The 20,349-nt window shown below is 45.8% G+C and overlaps 2 protein-coding genes across 2 annotated transcripts in view; both read right to left on the bottom strand.

Annotated features, from left to right (window-relative positions):
• Positions 1–28: 28 nt before the first annotated feature.
• Positions 29–10,496, bottom strand: sp2 (sp2 transcription factor). The gene is made up of 8 exons (XM_056585854.1): positions 10,465–10,496; positions 9,031–9,107; positions 7,572–8,450; positions 7,181–7,381; positions 6,716–7,025; positions 4,870–5,047; positions 2,943–3,136; positions 29–2,747 (listed from the first exon to the last, which is right to left on the bottom strand). Exons 1-8 carry the CDS (start codon positions 10,469–10,471, stop codon positions 2,647–2,649), a joined length of 1,947 nt encoding a protein of 648 aa, XP_056441829.1. The 5' UTR covers positions 10,472–10,496; the 3' UTR covers positions 29–2,646.
• A 2,367-nt stretch (positions 10,497–12,863) lies between these two features.
• socs7 (suppressor of cytokine signaling 7) overlaps positions 12,864–20,349 on the bottom strand; it is a 9,059-nt gene continuing 1,573 nt past the window's right edge. Inside the window, exons 1-10 of the mRNA XM_056585843.1 lie at positions 20,222–20,349; positions 19,522–19,589; positions 19,302–19,400; positions 18,318–18,449; positions 17,380–17,543; positions 16,852–17,020; positions 16,021–16,149; positions 15,382–15,517; positions 14,886–15,032; positions 12,864–14,012 (exon numbers count right to left, since the gene is read on the bottom strand). The exon at positions 20,222–20,349 is cut by the window's right edge and continues 1,573 nt beyond it. Of these exons, the coding sequence (XP_056441818.1) occupies positions 14,909–15,032; positions 15,382–15,517; positions 16,021–16,149; positions 16,852–17,020; positions 17,380–17,543; positions 18,318–18,449; positions 19,302–19,400; positions 19,522–19,589; positions 20,222–20,349 (1,149 nt within the window). The 3' untranslated portion in view covers positions 12,864–14,012; positions 14,886–14,908. The remainder of the gene's footprint in view (positions 14,013–14,885; positions 15,033–15,381; positions 15,518–16,020; positions 16,150–16,851; positions 17,021–17,379; positions 17,544–18,317; positions 18,450–19,301; positions 19,401–19,521; positions 19,590–20,221) is intronic.

The raw sequence follows: 20,349 nt of genomic DNA, 5'->3' as shown, positions 1-20,349 counted from the left end.
TTATTTCCTGTGAGTTCAACTCCGGTGATGATATTTATTAATGTCATAAATAACTATACATTATCATATCCATGGTATAAAAACCATACCCATGTTTTTTACATGTAATCATTTGAAAGAGAAAATATAGCATAACTTCCCCCAATTAACATGGTAAATCAATATTTGAATTACCTTTCAAATATCATGCACACTGACTGTGTACTTTTTTATGTTACGCTCCTTTGTGCATAGTAGTGTACCCACTTTCGAGTAAATCCAAATATACGTGTATATTTGATATGTTCTGAAAGCTGTAGAACAAATAATATTATACAATATAACAAGACAAGCAGACCGGATGGTTTAAACTGTTTTATTGGGGGGGTGGGGGGGGACTGTAGAAAAGGAGCGAGCTTTCTGCAGTAAGCACCATAATAAAATATAGAAAATGAAATGCTGGGTTCCTGTTCTCCTCTGTGGTCTGAGGAGAGCAGATAGGCTCTGGGACAAAATCTCTGGGAAAGAGCATAAGCCCTTCCTCAGATCATCCACTAAAAGCTCTTGGCTTAAAACACAAAGCAAAAGCACAAATTTAAATTTGAAACCTGTTTTTTTTTCTTCTCAGTGCACAATACAACAGTTTGTAACATAAGTTAAATCAGAAAATAAAAGGAATTCTAAAAACACCATTCCTTGGAATTTCACAAAAAAAGGAAAAATGTTTAAATACTGGGCGCAGCTGTCTAAGGCATCTTTAATTCAATACAAAAGAGAATCTAGAAGTATTGTACAAAGCAGGAATGAAGCTATACAACGTTACGTTAGATTTGTTTCATACACACTGTACACAGTCCACCTCCTTCGGCTCCGGCCAGGCCAGACTAAATACTAGGCAGTGAGACCTTTTTAATCCTACATTTATTGTGCCTAACAGACACATCTGCTTTTATTTACATATCAGATAAGAGAAAAAATACAAACATAAATATGAGCATGTCCAGTCAGACAGCATCAGTCTCCAGGAAATATAATAATATAAACCATAAGGGAAAAAACGAATACACCAAGGAACCAACAGCTTTACAACCTTACTGGTAAAGCACTGCAGGGGAACCAAGTTAAAAGTGCTTTTGAGACTACATCTGACTGGGCCTCGAGCTATGGGATCCCAAGGACATTGATGTGTGTTGATTTCAGTACCAGGTTGTGATGTAGAACACAGCACAACATTTTCTCCCATTTCGGCAAGCTAGCAATGCGCCGGACAAACTGAGGTTAAGTTATTATTTTTTTTACATGAATTAGCTTATATACCAATAGGTAAGCCTATACCTTTAATGAAGTTTACTTCAAATCAAAACTACAAAACTATTACATTTGATAATGAATGTTAAGTTTTGTCTTTAAATTTATAAAGTCTCTAAAACCAAGATATTTGTTTTGTAGATGAAGTTACAAAATATATGTGTGTCAGAGTCTGCTGTACAATTGGTGAATAGCTTTCTGTCGAATAGAAATCAAATTTAAAATGTTAAGTAAAGCTATTTGTACAAAACGTTATGTACAAAACTAACTGATCATCGGCCAGGAAAAAAGCATTTTATACATTTTGTTTTTGCATCTGGTGACATGATTGTCATATTAGGGCATTAGTTAACTAAAACATATGAATAGCTATATGTTGCCAAGGAACCAAAGTAACCAAGTGGTCAAGAGAATAAGGTCATACCAGGTCATCTGGGGGGAGGAAGTGATGTCACTATAAAGCAGAGCGGGTGGGCGACTACAGGGATGAATGGGTTGGTGCAGTCACCTGTGGAGTCATGGTTCATAATAAACAGACTACAGACACGCACTTAGAAACGGTACTATGTTAGGGTCACTGCGTTGGATTGGCGCTGCCCAGCAGGTAGCTATGCAAGGTTTAAGTAAGCCAGGGGACTGAGCTATGGTAAGCTTACTATGTTGGAACACAAGACACAAAATAAGCAGAGCTAGTCTGTTAAAAAAGACCAGTCCAGGATGATCACAAGGGGCAAAACAGTCCTACCAAGTGCCAGGGGCGACACATGGCACCCACAGCCAGTCAGAGTAAGAGGCTGCAGTGCTCAGGGTTTCACCAGAGAGGGTGCTGTCCCCTCTAGCTGTCACCGTCAGCTGTTGGGTGACTCCCTCAAAAAAAAGAAAAATGAAAGGTTCAAACTGAAAACACGCATGAAATAATCTTCTGGATTCAGGTGAATGTAAAGGAGGACTGGAGACAGCAGGGGTCTGAAGGGGGGGTATTAGTTCATATTTGAATGATTCTGTGTGGGTCCATTTTGTCCTCTTCCCCCCCCCCCAGCACCTACAGGTTGTGGGAAGGACCATGTCCCTCTACGCCCCCCCAGATGCCAGAGGGTCTGTCTGTCCGTGGTTGCCTATGCTCTGGGCCCACTGGGTAGGCCCTCGGGGAGTAGGAGGGCCGGTCTGGGGTCCGAGGAGCTCTGCGTGTACACCACTCTATGTACATCACCAGCAGTCTGGAGAGTGAGAAGGCAGTCTCCACCTCAGACGCTTTTCCTTCCATGGGCAATTTAAACAGAGCTTGTGCAGTCCTGAACCCCCCAACAAACCTCCTCCACCTCTTCAACTCACAGCAGCAATGGGTGGGGGGGTGAATGTTCACAGGTTCTTGGTATTGATGTGAGTTTTATAATGCTTGGTGAGATGGTCGCTTCTCATGAAGCGCTTCTGGCACTGGTTGCACTCAAACCGCTTGTCTCCTGCGGAGGGATTCACAGCACCATACAATATAGAATAACTGTGGTACACAACACATCTGGTCATAATATAGAATGTATGATATGCGACAATACATTACACACCTGATCAAAATAAAGAATATATATGGTATATATTCTTTATTAGGGTCAGCAGTAATGCATCGTTATATGGCTGGATTATGAATGATCAGTCACCTGTGTGTGTCCGCGCGTGTCTCTGAAGCTCGTCGCTGCGTGTGAACCTCTTTCCACAGAAGACCCAGTTACATACGAACGGCCGCTCCCCCGTGTGCAGGCGCACGTGAGCCCTGAGCAGGGACGTCTTCCTGAAGGTCTTCACGCAGCCGGGGAAGTGGCAGATGTGCTTCCTCTTGCCCACCTCCGCTGGCCTGAGTGGAGACACACAGCCATGGGGTCAAGGCCACGATAAGCTTATACTTTCAAATCTGCCCAACACACGTGCACTTTTACTTGGAATTATTTTTTTCAAACAGGCTTTTACTTTGACATCTGCTCAACACCATGGAATAAATACCTACGCTATTACTTTGAAATAAAAGAAATAATGTAAAAGTCGAATCAATCTGACGGATTCAGTTAATATCCGTTTAACGTATAAAAGAGACATTGCCTACTTTCAAATATATATATGGTATAGGGTAGGGATCGACCAATATGGATCTTTAGGGCCGATACTGATACCGATTTTTTTTCCTCAACCTTAGCCGATAACCGATACGCAGAAAACGATTTTCTTGAGCCGATATTTGGAGCCGATAATACCCTGGAAATCCAGAGTTCTCGCGAGAGCACAATTTGCTCAGCGACTCACTCTGGTAACGAGCAATATACTCGTGTATATTCGGGGCCTCCCCTGGCCCAGAACATTAATCAATCACATCGATGTATCAATATAGGTGGGCCCAATGCGTTGCTGTTTTACCGACCGGATACGGCAAGAGTCTTATCTATTGGTTAGCTCTACTGGTCTGGATATGTCACCCCTTGTATTCTTCTGATTGGTCATAGTGTTATCCAATGTGTTTTATCCAGTGATATTTTCAAATACATGCTTAGTGCCGCCCCTCGAGTTGGGCCATTTCATTACTCGTTGCCAGACCCTACAGCTTTCTAGATGTGGGTCTGGATTTCCAGGCTAAGCCTCCCTCAATTTACATCATAAAAATTACCCAATAATTATAACAAATGTAACAATGTCTCAATTAAAAAAAATTAACATTTATTGAACTGTCTGTAAATCACGGCAAAAAATATTATTATAATAATAATCAGTTGATACTGAAAAAAATATCGGCCGACCAATACACGTTACAAACGCAAATATCGGCTGGCCGATATATCTGTCGATCACTAGTATAGGGACCATGGAACCTTAGGTTTTTATATTTATTTCTTAATGGCATGGGGAAAAATGGAAGACATTTATAAATTTAGAACTACATGTCTATTTATTTGTTTATTTATAGACTTCAGCGCTGTCCTACACAATTTAAAAAAAAAGCAAAGCTTTTGTCAGGCAAGACCCAAAGGACTCCCACAGGTTTGATTTCAGAATCGCTGTTGCACTGAAAATCGTTTCACCGTTTTCACATGGCTTATGGTTATTCGCGCACTCACAACTCTGGTTGTTTCCTACTCACGAGACGCAGGGCGGGTGCGCAAACATACACACGGATCCGCTCGCTTCCTTCAATTTCATTTTCCGGATCCGTATGGAAACGGAATGAAATTAGTTGACAATGCTGTCTTGATATCAAGCTAAAGCCTACTCATCCGTTTGCAACGTTTAAATCGGTGCATCGACAGATTCTTGGTCATTTTAAATCGATTCAGGGGCCCACGTTTCGATGTAGTCACATCTGTGTTAATCCAACCGGATACCGATTCGTATCGGTGAATAGTTACACCCCTAATATATATACACACCCACATACATACAAACAGACATCTTTTTTTTTCAGTAGGAAATAAAGAAAAAGCACATGACATGCCGCTGTGGAGTAAGAACACCTGCGCTTTTACTTTGAAATCAGATTAACTCACACAGAAACCCCCTTTCCCTGATGGCGGATCCTGTCCCTGACCCCAGTGCCCCACTTGCCTCTTGTCAGCATCCTTGCAGTTGGGGCAGGTGCACGCCATGCGCCTCTTCTTCTCCCCCGGCTGGGCGGGCAGCTCCAGGGTGAGGGTCTGGTCCACCTGCACCGTGGGCTGGCCCTGAGACCCGGCCAGCTGCAGACCACCACCTTGCAGGGTCTGAACCGTCAGGTGCTGCTGGCCTGGAGGGCAGGCGGGATCAAGAGAGACAGCATGAGGTCCAGAAACTATATCAAAGTGGTGAAGAGGTAATTACATAATCCTCTTTTGGACAATATCACTACACTGATCTGCTCTAAGATCACTGGCATCCAGCTCAAGAGCATAAGTTCATTGTGGAACAAACAAGCAGTCCAGAAAGCTAAATGCATTATCAGTCAGCCTGACCATGTCCTCAGTAAAGAATTTAAACTAATGCCTTCAGGGCGGCGCTACTGTTCAATCAGGACAAGAACAATGAGGTACTCCCACTCTTTTATCCCTGCAACCATCAGGTTACTAAATGATGACAAAAGTCAGGAGTAGGTGGAGAGCACACCAGTGTTGCTGGGTGTTTCCGGGGGCAGGGTGGTTGTTACTGACAGGTTGAAATTAATTGTGAGTTAAATGTGTGTGTTGGACTGCCTTTGATACATGTTTTTGTCTATCTCCTATTGCTATTTATTGTATTTATTAAGTAATTTATTATGTGAGACGGGAAACTGTGAACAAAATTGCCCATTTTGGGATAAATAAAGTTTTTCTAATCTAATCTACTATCACTAAACACTACAGTCCAGAGATGGAAATTAACTTTTTTGCCCACCAGCCACTGTGGCAGGTAGATTTAAAAATCTACCAGCCACTCATCTTTTTTACCAGCCACTTTTTATACGCTATATATTTTTTTAATATATGCGTACATTTTAAACAATATAATAGTAACAATAGATAAGAAAAGTGTTTTTCGTACACTTCATTTTTTCCATCAGAACTGATTCTTACTGTAAGTAGGTGCTACCAAGGAACTGAGTTGAAAATGTTACACTCTTACCGCATATGATAAACAATACACAGGTATCTGCCATGTTAAGTCATGTTTATGTCAAAGGTGTTACGATGACAAGTTTGGGGATAATTCATCTATACATAGTATTTCAATAAAAAACAAATTGATATATTAACAATAAAACAATGCATGGCTACACCATCATAAGTCAATAGGAACATTTGTTTTTGTATATTTACATGTGACTGCATACAAATGTGTCCACAGACAGGGTAACTAACGTATGATAGTAAGCATTATTGGCCCTTAACACTAATATTCAGAAAAAACACGGCCTCAAAAGGCTATTGGCTTAAGCAATACAAGTAGAGGCATATACTTGAGCTTTATACCTTGAACTTTTAAACGTTGCAAACGTGCAAAAACATAATTATATATTTATGTGGCATTCAGTCCAATGCTGAAAATATATCAGTGGCATTCAGTAGGCCAATGCAGTGGTAAAGTGTGTAAAGTATGACCAAGTGTTTTTTTCTGTTCAATAGATAGAACGTTATCAATCCCCTGTAGGAGAAATTTGCGGGTGGATTTGTATGGTGGCGGGTGAATTGTGTCACTTCACCTGCCACTGTGTCGGGTAATACTTTCCCAGTCATGTCCGTTCAAATTTGCATATTTAAAACATTCGCTATACGGCGCTGCACAGTTCCACAACCATTATTGTCAACATCCGGCCCCCTTCTTCTTCTACGCCTCTTTTGCTGAACTGTTCATTTCCATCCCTGCTACAGTCGCTACACTGTGCGGGAGCGTGCCGAACCGAAGGGGAGTGGAAAGAATCGGGACACGGCTCAGCACTCACCGCCGGCGTTGGTGATGGTGACGGGGACGCCCTGGACCTGCACGCCGTTGATGCTGATGGTCTGGACGGCCTGGGGGGCCTGGGAGAGCTGGGCGTTGTTCAGGCTGATCATCCCCCCGGCCGGGGCGATCTTGGCCAGCGTCCGCTCCTTGCGGGCTCCGCCCAGCTGCCTCTTGGCACCCAGTGGGGACGAGGAGCAGGAGGTGGCGACAGTCATGCTGGGTACAGTGGTGGTGGGCGTGGTTGCCGTGGAGATTGCCTCCTGGATCTGCACCGCCTGCCACTCCCCCGACGGCGTCTTGATCAGGAACTGAGTGGCGGAGGGGGGGGGGGGGATTTGATTATTACCAGGAAAGGGCATCAGGCATTACTGTGTGAAGAGGGTTACCTGTATCATAAGGGTAACCTTTATTAAAGAGGGTTACCTGTATCCAAGTATTGGTTTACTGTATTCACAAGGGTTACCTGTGTTTGAGGTTCCGTGGGTGACACCTGTGTCTGCCTCTGAGGGATCTGGGGGAGCGTGGCGGATGCGGCCTGGACCACCTTCAGGGCCTGTTGGGGGATCTGGACCATCTGGGACTCCTGTTTGGGCTGGACCAGCTGGACCTGCTGCACCATGGCCGGCTGCCCAGGGCTCTGCACGATGAGCAGGTTGTTACCGGCCTGTGGACAGCCAGGAGGAACCAGGACGTTAATTCAACGTGAGAGAGGAGGACGCTATATGCAGGGGTACATTTACATTGCAACTTGTCATCATTTGTGTAGATAGTAATATTTCCTGTATCTATATTTTTTGTAGTTCCTCCACTACTACTCATCAAAACGTTTCGTCTCAATGTGACCCGCTGCTCACCTGGATGATGTTGTCGGTGGCTTCTATCAGGATGGTCTCCATCTGCTCTGGTGGAGGGGAGGCGCTCTGTGGGGGGGCGAGGGCGTGGGGCTGGCTGCTGAGGAGCACCTTCTTCTTCCTCCCCCGCCTGCCCTTCACCGGCGTGGACGACGCCACCGCCGCCGTTTCCGTGATGATCTGGGTGCCGCCCATCTCCCCGGTGGCGACGCTGAGGGGCAGCGTGAGGCCGCCGTGGAGCTGGACCAGCCCGGCCGCGCTGTTAGCCTTACGCCCGCGAGGCGACGGCTTGATGGCCAGGGCCTTCTGCGGCGTGACGGCGGAGGTAGCGAGCGCCGGGCCCTGCATGGTCATGGGCGTTGTGAAGATGGCCTGGTTGGTGCCGGGGATGAGCTGGAGCTGCCCTCCCTGGGGCATGACCTGGATGGTCTGTGTGCCCTGGCCTCCCTGGGGCATGACCTGGATGGTCTGTGTGCCCTGGCCTCCCTGGGGCATGACCTGGATGGTCTGTGTGCCCTGCCCTCCCTGCTGCATCACCTGGATGGTCTGGGTCCCATGCATGGTCTGGGGCATCATCTGGTACTGGATGTTGGCCGTGGGGGCCGGCGTGTTGGAGCGGGAGGTGGGGCTCTGGATGGTCAGCATGATGGGGCTGCCTGCGCCGCCCGAGCCCAGGCCCGCAGGCAGCTGGATCACGTTCCCCTTTGCCGACAGGAAGCCCAGGTTCTTGGGTGGCGCGGGCGCGATGGGGGCCGGCTTGATGGGGAGGAGCCTCCGGGGCTGAGGCTGGGAGGGGGGCACGGAGACAGGGGCCTGGGCGGCAGGGGGGCCGATCTTACTGCAGGTGGCGGCCAGCAGGGCCAGGGGGGATGGCTGAGAGTCCTGGGGAGACAGGGGGAGGTCAGAGGTCACACACACATAACTGAAGCAGTAGTTTCCTAAAACTACCCACCGACTTACAGACTTAAACCATTGGGTTCAAAACTGACAAAGAGTTGGAAAGACAAGCAGAGGAATAGGCAGGTAGACAGAGAATCAGACAGTCAGAAAGACAGACAAGCAGAGTAGGAGACAGACAGGCAGTAAACAGATTGTTTATAATAATGTTGACAAACAAAGACACTGTGAAATTAATTCAGATATTCTTCTGATGTATTCACCTATGCAACACACTAACAAACGTTTGCTTGCACGTTTACTCACAATTAGTCACACACAATCAAATCAATTCTCATTCCATCTACATTACAATTCACCCATATCCAGACCTACATGCAAATACTATAAAGTGAACTAATGTGAGCTCAGAAAGCTAATTATTGTTGTGTTCAAGCCCTGCCTGGGGGGATGAACATACCAATATCAACCCAGGAGCGTGTGGAGAGATGAACACATGAATATACCACCAGTTATCCACAAATGTGTGGCGAGATGACCACATGAATGTACAAGGGTGACTTACTTGTGAGGAGGTGGCGGAGGGCTGGAGATACTCGCTTGGGTTCACAGCTACAGTGGTGGCCATACTGTCCTGTAGCTCTGCATGGAACCAATCACAAGGCAAGGTTAGACCTGAGAGCCAATCACAACGAAGAGTTAGACCGAGCCCAGGAAACACCCAGCTCAGCCGTGGTTCAGTGAAACCTGCATCAAACTGGTGTTGGGAAACTTTCCACTCAATGCACTTTGTGTCAGAGAGATACTGACCACATATCCATCATTGTATTAATTCTAACATCTTCCCTTATAAACCTCATGACTGGGGAAGGCAAATTGATAATCTGAACAATACACACAAATTGTACAATACAATGTTTTCTGATTGTTGCCGTAACGTAATTCCTTGCATGTTCACTTTCTGTAACATAACTAATGCCTCAAAAAAACAATACAAATCTAAAACTGAGCACGATTGACATGTATTCTAGATAAGACACAAATGATTGGAAACATTGGATCTGCAGTTACCCCTAGAAGATCTCAAGAGAGGAGAGAATATTTTAAAATGCCTCTCCTCCAAAAAACGATGAATAACCTCATCTGTATATGTGCATGGCTTGCAACTGATGCAAGACCCATTTTCTCTTTAAATACTCTATACAGTCGCTCTGTTCTGTTAGTGTACTAATTTCGTATCAGCCCATTACGCTTGAAACCCTGTTCTTAACTCGAACAGCAGTACTCGGGGTTCACTAGTTATATTTCGGGTAGCTTTGTGACTTCATCCGTCTACAGCTGGCAGAAGCTTTTCGGTAAAAAATAAAATGAATTTGCATTTTCGCAAAAGAAAAACAACGCCCAAAGTGGGTCCCTGTATGTGTGTTTATATGACAGAAACACTACTGTTTGGGATTATGTTAGGTTTCCAGATAAGGCAGCTGAGAGGCGGTTCATCACAACACACAGTTGGTTTGCTGCTACTATGCTATGTTGAAAACAGCCGGGAGTAGCTAGCAACATTTCTGACAAAACCCTCCAAGCTGCACTTAGCAGCTAGCTTCTGGAGCTTTCCTTTAACTCAGCTGCAATGCTAACCTGCGCAGCGTGACTCAGTGTAATCAGTTGCAAAGTAGAAAACACAGGGGATATAACTCGTATATTACTGTTTTAAATGAATCCGAACCCGTTACGGAGCTAAGAAGCTAGCATATGTGACTAGCTAGCTAGCCACATATGCTAACGCGTCAAAACTCAGATAACGTTGCAAGAAAAAAGCTGCTCTTCTCCCCGGAAGTGCAATTGTTATAGGTTTTTTACACCCCAACACATATGGATTAAACTTCACACGTGTCCAACCATTGACAACTCGTACAACCATAAGGAATTACAGACACGAAATGTTTTTAAACGAAGTACAATCAGTAATATAAACAGCGATGTTTTAATTCCTACCCACCGCTCATGACGACACCCGCTCTCCGTGGGCCTTCAAGAGAGGGAGCCCGTGGGAAGAGTCCGCCCGCGACTCAAGCGAACCAATCCGATGACAGTGGTGCATTGAGTGAGGGCCCATCCCGGCCAATCACGTAGAGCCGTCTTTGTGATTGAAATTTGAGTTGGCCAATCGTAGAAAGATTTTGCCTTTCGACCGATGATGGATCCGCGCTCGGCCAATAGTATTCAGAGAATACTGTGGTGAGGGTGGTTCTACAAAGTAAACCATCTTAAAAGCTGTTGACCTATTAAACGGAGACTTACATTTTACTGACGTGTGCGACATCCAATGTGTAGAAACATAAACCAGCACTGTAGAAATATAACGACAACTGTTTAGATCAGGGGTGTCAAACTCATTTTAGCCTAGGGGCCACATGGTGGAAAATCTATTCCCAAGTGGGCCGGACCGGTAAAAATATGGCATAATTTTGTAAAATTAAACATGCTGTGAGCACACCAAACACAGGTTTCCCATTTACTTCCGTGAATAAAAAGTACGATGACCATTTTTCTTGTAAAACTCTGCACTGTGTCCACTTTTCGTCTTTTTGACAGAGACATTTTGGGGCAATGAGAGTGCCAAAGCGCATAATGTTGGAAGTATAAAGGTACGGCCACACCAACCGCGTTGCTCGCGGTAGGGGCGTTGAAAATCGGCATTTTTGCATAGGGAACCATTGGTCTAGGCACGGTACACGCGTTGAAGCGTTGCGTTGGGGGCTTTAGGCGCGGAAGTTGCACGTAATTACGCACGTAAACGCAGCCTGGCGGACTATTTCTCTGCTGATCAACACTACGAATGCTGGAAACACACCAGACACACCATGTGAAGTTATTTAACCCGATTAGTGTTATTTATATCAGAGATTATTTAATCTAACCCGATCTAAACTCTATCATGCACCCAAACGCGGCGTTTGGGTTTCCTACCTCGGACTCCAGCGCAGCCACGGCCGACATCTTTCTTTATTCTGGGTGGAAATAGTTATAGTTACGCCATTAAATGCGTTTATGGAAACATTTTTAGCGAGAAATGTGCATTTTAATTTCATAATTTTTGCTCAGTGAATGTGAAGGATGTTTGGTTTGATAGTTATGACGAAGAGGGAACGCTCCGTTCACTTGCATGGACATGGACTCATCTAGCTGCGGTGGCGCGGTGACGCGGTGGAAGCGTTGAACCACCACACACCGATCAAGCGTCAGGTTAGGCGCGGTACTCGCGGTATCCACTGCGAGCAACGCGGTTGGTGTGGCCGTAGCATAAGGCAGAGCGACAAGGTAGCTCCGGGCTAGCTGCACTACCTGTTTATACTTGCTCCCTGCTCAGCCCCGGTTTAGATCAATGAGTTTCACTGTCATGGGTTTATTGTCCGCGACGCGTTACATTTAAACTGCTTGCAGACTGTCTGTATGATCTAGCTCATGTATAGCCTAATTAAATACGTTTAAACATTAAAATTGTACCTTAAATTTATACCAATGCATTCACAAATTATTATTTAGGCCATTTTATTTGTATCTTTTTTTTTTTCAGTTCATATATGAACTGACAGGCTTTTACGGTTTCATGAAACCTTATCGTTAAGTGTATAGTTTTATGCCTGGTAATTTAAAAAAATATATATAAAAAATTGCCTTCTAAATGCCACACCATTTATGCAAATTGTGTGTCTAACTTGTGTCAGCAGACAAACTTATTCTAGCTTTGATCTTTGAGACTAGTAACTATTTAACAATAAAGGGGAAATTAATGAAGAAGCAAAATCATAACAGCCATTTCTAACCCTCGCTTTCACTTCCATCTGCCGTCAGCATCCAGAGTTGGCCTCTAGCAGCTATCACGTTGGCTTTTAGTCGTCCTACTCTCATTGCACCCCTCTCTCTGTCTCTGTTCACAACCATGATGATGGCATCCCTATACACATCAGCTTTAACCAGAGAGCTTATCTTGACCTTGTTTGGACTCCAGTCCTCTCTCCCTGCTGGCTGAGAGCCGTGTATTATTCAAATGTCTTCCTGTGCTTGCGGCAAACACTTATCTCTCTCAGTGAACACAAGAATTTTCATGAGCACAAATTCTTTCAGGGGATTTTCAAGCATTGCTTGTCTTTTGTGTGTATGTGTGTACATTGTGTGTGTGTGTGTGTGTGTGTGTGTGTGTGTGTGTGTGTGTGTGTGTGTGTGTGTGTGTGTGTGTGTGTGTGTGTGTGTGTGTGTGTGTGTGCTAAAGTGAATGTGTATGCGTGTGTGTGCGTGTGTATACGTCCGTGTGTGTGCATGTATTCTTGTGTGTGATGATGAAATGTTGACATTTCGAAAGTAACACAGTACACCACTGCTATAATAATGATTCATTTAGTTTTTTTTACTGAAAAGGCGTAGCTGGCAGTCAGCTTTTGGAGAACAGGCAGATAAATAAAAGAGAGTCTGAGATTGATAGCAGAGATAAACAGGCAGTAAAAAGGAGCTAATGTTTGCTTGTGGTTTTTTTCTTGTTGTAGTAATAAGACAAAATATGGACATCTTTCTGAATCTCTGGTGAGTAAAATGCTCTGTGACAATATCAGTTTTTCAATATCTGCATGATACTATTTTGATTTAAGACCGTTCCCGGCTACTTTCTTACCCAGTAGGACATCTCATCCCTGATTGGTTCAGGGGAATAAATCTTGCATGTCATCACAGGAACATGACGCAAATTGCAAACACTTTTCAACAGAGGAGATGGGTAGGGAGGGGGGGAGCAGAGAGGGAATTTACGTTTTTTGGATTGTTTCTTTTCAAAATCTTGCTCTCCTCACTCTTTCTGCTCTCTCTCTTTACAACAAGAACTTACAGAACCTTTTAGCCTTAGGCCCAAGAAACGGGACCCAAAAAGAGACCAAATGAAGCTATTCCCGATGACCTACAGCAGAAGGCAGCTACTACAGGACCTGATTGGTTGGATTGGGTCCCCTCACGTTCTCCACCTGTAATGGCAGTGTAATACTAACGGCTCAATTTATCACACAGAATCACAACGTGGTGCCTTTGACTGGTTCTGTATTCACGTTCTGCATATGAAATTGATGCGGTCAGTCTTGACTCATGATATTTAAAAACCCATGTTAAGAAGAGAAGTGTAAGGAGAGTTCTGGTGACGGAGCCCAAACAAGAGGCGCAGAAACAGCAGGAACGCAGCGTGTTCCACAAGTCCAGGTCCTTATCCAGAGGAAATAACCACAAACGGAGCCAGAGGTCGAAGGTCAGGCTGTTAGTTTGTTGTGTTTTCTGCTCTTTCTAGAGAGCTGGTCTGTTGTGGTCTGCGGGCCGCGAGGCTGCAGTACACGCCCCGGCCCACTTGCGCGATCACATGCGCTGGTTTCCAATGCGATCTGGTGGTCCTGATCCTTCGCCGTAGTTTAGAGACCACCCCGTCCCGTGAAGAGAGATCTGAGCTCTCTGATTCGAGGGCTCTGGAAGACCAGCTGACCAATGGCGTCACAGCCTCATTCCTCCAGTTGCCTGAGGAGAAAAAACACAATGTTTGAAGTGAAAGACGTTAATATCAATAAAATACACGAATGACCAAAAATACTAATAATGACGTCATCAGAAAATTGTTGTTCGTATTTCTGAATGTTTTCTTTTTGGATTCTTGTTTGTCTGGGTTTAGAGTACGTGACCTTGGACATTGGGCCTTGTTTACGCAAACAGTTTAAATCTCTTCTTATGAGAGGATTAGGTTGGGAGATTGGTAGCGAACTGTTGTACGAAAGATGTAGACAAACATTGTCAAAGGCACCGCACTCAATCTAGCTGGAAGAGAGATAGGTCGTCTAGAAGGCATCTCTTGTGGAAGCAATGTGGAGTCAGGTGCTTAGCTCAGACGTTGCCGGTCTTAAACCAGTATAAAACAAGGGGAAGTAATTTACAAATGTTTCTAAAACATCGCTGTGCTGTGATAGTTTTCTAAGGCAGAGTCCGAGACCTTACATTTCTATCATTAGTGTTTATTTAATCAGAAGCATTATCCAAAGCAATGTAAACCGGTACAACACGGCCACTATTTCTCCACTTAGTCTTGGAGATTGTGCGTTCCAAACCTGAAGCCTGTATGTGCATGTGCATTTCTAGCGCGGATCTCGGTTGTGTGCGTGTTGTGCCTTTTTCGTGTAAACAGATTTTTAAACAGTTTTTAATACATTTGAAAAATGGTTGTAGAATCTAGATTTTCCCTTTGTGTAAACAGTTCAGTGTAGGGGTGGGGCACTGCTCCCCGCTGAAAGGTTCAGCGTTCCAACCCAAATACCTGCAGTCTTCCTTTAGGGGTCCTTGGGCAAGAGAGAGAGAGAGACTTTGCGAGAGAGAACGAGAGAGAGAGCCATCACAACTTACTGTAACTGAGGGGACCACTGCCGCTACGTCTGAGACTCCGCCTCCTCTTGCTTTGGCCCCGCCCTCATGACAATGCTCTTAAATGACAGGTAGGTCTCCTCCTCGGGGTCGTAGTAGTAGAACTTCCTCAGGTAGGAGATCAGAGGTCTGCACAAACACAAACACCATATCATTTCATATCATAGAAGTGTGTAGTACTGTACTGTATAGTATATTAGTTTAGTAGTGTATAGTAGTGAAAAGTAGCGTTTACTAATGCTTAATAGTGTGTAGTAGTGAGTAGTAGTAAATAGTAGTGTGTACAGTAGTGTGCATTACTTGGGGAGGGGGAGGTCCTTGATGTGGTGGTGTGTAGAAGTGTATAGTAGTGTATAGTAGTGTGTTGTAGTGTATAGTAGTGTGTTTACTTGGGGAGGGGGAGGTCCTGGATGTGGTGGTGTGTAGAAGTGTATAGTAGTGAATAGTAGTGTGTTGTAGTGTATAGTAGTGTGTTTACTTGGGGAGGGGGAGGTCCTGGATGTGGTCTATCCGGACCATCTGTCGGAGACGGAAGCGGCACAGGTGCTGGAGGGACTTGACGTTGCTGAACCGAGAGACCGGGTACAGGAGCTGGACTGGGGTGGGGGGCAGCCCTGCACACACACACACACACACACACACACACACACACACACACACACACACACACACACACACACACACACACACACACACACACACACACACACACACACACACACACACACACAGGCATGAATAAACACACACACAAATGCTTAAGTACAGTTATACATTCATATTGACCATATCCAATGGAAAAACCTGATGCTCAACAAATGTCTATTTGAAAAGACACACATACATGGAAACACACGGACACACACAAACACAGACAAACAAGCGTGCAACCACACACACACAAACGCTCTCGCACTCACACACACACACACACACACACACACACACACACACACACACACACACACACACACACACACACACACACACACACACACACACACACACACACAAAATCGGACACTTAAGTAGTAAATCTAATCGGTTTTCGGGGTCTGCTAGCATCTGAGCTAGCCTCAGGCTAACCCGCAAACCTTTGACCCCTCTCCAGACCTACCTGGCACCCGGGAGCGCAGGAAGTAGAGGAACTTCCCGTTCTTGGAGTGCATGATGGCGCGTTCAATGAACTCCACCACCGAGTGGCAGCGGTCCTCCAGTTTAGGGTGGCACCAGAGGCTGAACGTTCCTGAAACACACGAAGGAGAATAAACCAGTCTGTTGTCTGAAAAACATGAAGAGGAATCAACCAGTCTGCTGGTTGAAACACATGAAGAGGAATCGACCATTCTGCTGGTTGGAACACATGAAGAAGAAGCGACCAGTCTGTTGTCCTAAACACATGTAGAGGAATCAACAAGTCCACTGGTTGAAACACATGAAGAGGAATCGACCATTCTGCTGGTTGAAACACAGCCCCAATCATCATTCTTCCTCTACTGCTCTTTCACTACATTTTGAAGCACTTTGTTGGGTGTCTGGTGTTGAAAGGAGCTATATTGATAAATATGTTAGAAAAAGTTAAAAAACATGCACTAGTAGGAGTGCTCACCACGATAGTGCTCCATGCATGTGTAGTGCCGTGTAGTAAGGGAGTAGCAGTAGTAGGAGTGCTCACCACGGTAGTGCTCCATGCGTGTGTAGTGCCGTGTACTCAGGGAGTAGCAGCACTAGTAGGAGTGCTCACCACGGTAGTGCTCCATGCGTGTGTAGTGCCGTGTACTCAGGGAGTAGCAGTAGTAGTAGGAGTGCTCACCACGGTAGTGCTCCATGCGTGTGTAGTGCCGTGTACTAAGGGAGTAGCAGTAGTAGTAGGAGTGCCCACCACGGTAGTGCTCCATGCGTGTGTAGTGCCGTGTACTAAGGGAGTAGCAGTAGTAGGAGTGCTCACCACGGTAGTGCTCCATGCGTGTGTGATGCGTGACGCCCTGAGACCGGAAGCTGAGGCTGAGGATGTAGCGGGGGTCCGAGCTGTCTCTCACCAGGAAGGACCCGTCCAGACGGCCCTTCAGCTTCATCTCAGCATCCTCCCAGTTCATAGGACCCCAGTACCAGCCACACTGCCATACAATACAATACAATGTAAGGTAATGCAGTAGAATAGTAACAATAGCATACAATATAATATAGATATTATAATAACTGTAATATAATATCTATAATATAAAAGATCAACAGACAGACAGACATACATCGATCGATAGAGAGAGAGAGAGAGAGAGAGAGAGAGAGAGAGAGAGAGAGAGAGAGAGAGAGAGAGCGGGAGAGAGAGAGAGAGAGAGAGAGAGAGAGAGAGAGAGAGAGAGAGAGAGAGATAGATAGATAGATAGATAGATAGATAGATAGATAGATAGATAGATAGATAGATAGATAGATAGATAGATAGATAGATAGATAGATAGATAGATAGATGTGTTACCTTCTCTAACTCTCTCAAGCTAGCGGTGAAGTTGCTAGCTTCCGCCCGCAATGGGCAGAGCATTGTGGGCGGAGCCATTCGCCTCGAGGGCGGGGCCATCCGGTGGGAGGATGGGGCATTGGCCTGTGATTGGCTGGAATGAGGCAGCGCACGCAGGAAGGTATCTGAGAGAACAGTAGAGAAGTTTCATTGGTCACTGCTGGTTACGGGCAGAGCACTGACTTCATACATACAAGCTATGCGGGGATGTCACAATGCATGTCCTTCCCTCTCTTCTTCAACCACCTCTGCTGTCCATCAAAGCTAGGAAGCCACTTAAATTGTAATTGAGTGAAGTCAACACGTGCATCTCTGCCATAGTCCGGATGTGGTGACTTTAATATGAATGATATCATGAGTGGTACTCAATGGATGCTGAATCCAAACAACGCAGACACACTCATATGCCAGGCCTCCAAACAGACTCCATTAACTGGTCTTGCATAAACAAAATACATTGAAATGAAAAGCAATAACTCTGGATCGGGCCCTTCAGCATGGCGTGTGCTTTGCTTTGTGTAAAGGGAGGTGTTTACAAGGGTGTTTGACCAATTGGAACACTATGTACCAGGTGACGTCATCAACGCGTGTGACCATAAGATCATGACATTCTACACAACACAAGCCCATAAGGGCAATGGCAAGCCATTACCAGCCCAGGTATTCACTGTCTTTCTTTTAAGACAATAAGGATGTGCAGGTGTCTGCTGGTCAGACAGAGGTCTCCTGAGCAGAAAATGGGACAATAGCGCCATTCCTGTCCTCCATGTCACCATGTAAACATCTTTTAACAGGTCCCAACGCCTGCTCTGAACCCAACATTTGACCGAAGTGCCCAAGCTGCCCAAGCTGCCCCCTTCAAATTCCCTCAGTTCCCTCAGCAGCAGCACCACTCTTACCGTTGAGGCTGACACTGTGCTGGAGAGAGGCATGGGAGGGGGGAGGAGGTGGGAGAGGCAGGGGGAGGGACTGCAGGGACGCCCCCATGGCGCTGTCCAGGAAAGACCCAGGCTGTGGCCCAACAATGTCGTCTGGAACAGAGCCAGGGGGTGGAGGAGGAGGTGTGGGAGGTGGAGGGGGAGGAGGAGGAGAAGGTGGAGGAGGCGGAGGTGGTAGGAAGGAGGAGGAGGTGTATGAGGTGAAAGAGAAGGAGGAGGTGGAGGAGATGGAGGTGGTGGGGAGAAGGAGGAGGTGGGTGAGGTGAAGGAGGAGGAGGAGGTGGTGAGGAAGGTGGGGGACAAAGGAGCGTTAGGAGTTAGGAAGCAAGTAAACAAAGTGAAGGGGTTGAAAGTCCAGTTACCGATAATCTAGGAAGGAAGAAGGGAAGGAAGCAAGTGCAGGAAGGAAGGAAGGTAAGCAACCAGGTAGGCATCTTTTGAGCCAGGGCTTGCACTCAGATTATCATTTTTGCTTTTTTGCTAAGAACGTTCCTAATGCGTGAAATGTCCCAGAATGATCTAAATGGCAGCCATAAAATACCATGTTCAAACACTCAAAATGGCGAGAAAAGGGCTTCAGTGCTTCCCTTCTTATCTCGTTTAGCATAGGGTACCCTAGACCATCTGTCCCACCATTCCTTGAGCCAGCCACATTTGTCCGTTCACGAAAAAAAACGATCAGCATGACTGACAAAATTTTCATGCAATCATTCTAATTATGATTCATGTGGATAAATATGAGTGGAAGGAGGTTGAGCGTGGGCAACCATTCTCAATCTGACTACCATTTTGATTCCCTTTTGTGAGTGGGAGCATTTATTCCTTTTTGTAAGTGTGGTGTTTGTCACCGGGTGGTCCACGTTTATACAGCCTGCATGAGGCAGGGTGAGAACGCACAGGGGGCAGTTTGAGAGATAGACTTTTAGGTAGTTCATCCTGGCGTACCTAGGAGACTGAGACTCCGTCGTGGTGGGGGTGGCGGCGTGGGGGGTCGGGGCATGTTGACCCCCCGACGAGAAATGTCCCCAAGGGACGCAGTCTCACCTGAGAGAGAGAGAGAGAGAGAGACAGAGAGAGAATGTGTTAAGGAGGAGGAGGAGGGGGAGGAGGGGGAGGAGAGATTGAGCCTGAAGGAGGAGGCGAAGGAGGAAGAGGAGGTCATTACCAGCAAAGGTGGAAAGGGATGCTGGAGAGAAGGCACTATGTGTCCGGGTCAGTCGGCACCTGCCTGACCTGAAGGAACCAGAGAGGAACATTACACACACACACTGATAGACATAACCCACACACTGATAGAGAGAACACACACACTGATAGACATAACCCACACACCGATAGAGAGAACACACACACTGATAGAGGGAACACACACACCGATAGAGAGAACCCACACACTGATAGAGAGAACACACACACTGATAGAGAGAACCCACACACCGATAGAGAGAACACACACACTGATAGAGGGAACACACACTGATAGAGAGAACACACACACTGATAGAGAGAACACACTGATAAACATAATAAAATGATGTATACACACCTACACACATGATGATAGATAGAACACACACATTAGTGAAACACAGTTACACACAGCCAAGCATGAACACACAGACGGATCAAACAGTAAAATACCAAGATTCAGACTTGACAGATGGAAACGCACTCTGACAAACAGACAGACAGACATTTGACAGACGAACATCTTTACTAAGGAAGAAGAACAACAAAAACATAAGCATCAACATTAACCTAAACAAAGACATAAACATAAACATAGACATTAATATAAACGTATAGCCATAAACATAAAGATAAATATAACAGACACATCTGAAAGGTAGCAGGAGGCAACTTACCTGTCCGTGTCCGGTCCCACCCCCGCCCTGCCCACCATGTCCACCAGACTTCCTGTGGACCCGCCCATCAAACTTCCTGTGGACCCGCCCCCCCCCGGCCCAGGGTCCAGCAGGTGACCGCTGCCAGC

Source organism: Gadus chalcogrammus, chromosome 3, assembly GCF_026213295.1.
Source record: "Gadus chalcogrammus isolate NIFS_2021 chromosome 3, NIFS_Gcha_1.0, whole genome shotgun sequence".
NCBI classification, from domain to species: Eukaryota; Metazoa; Chordata; class Actinopteri; order Gadiformes; family Gadidae; genus Gadus; species Gadus chalcogrammus.
This window is presented reverse-complemented; position numbering and strand designations above follow the sequence as displayed.

Bases quoted from the DNA above. Each gene is read 5' to 3' on its own strand.
- sp2 (XM_056585854.1), bottom strand. The intron at 7,382-7,571 runs GTGAGCAGCGGG...GGCTGTCCACAG, and splicing joins CCACCGACAACATCATCCAG to GCCGGTAACAACCTGCTCAT. The intron at 2,748-2,942 runs GTGACTGATCAT...ATCCCTCCGCAG, and splicing joins ACACGCGCGGACACACACAG to GAGACAAGCGGTTTGAGTGC.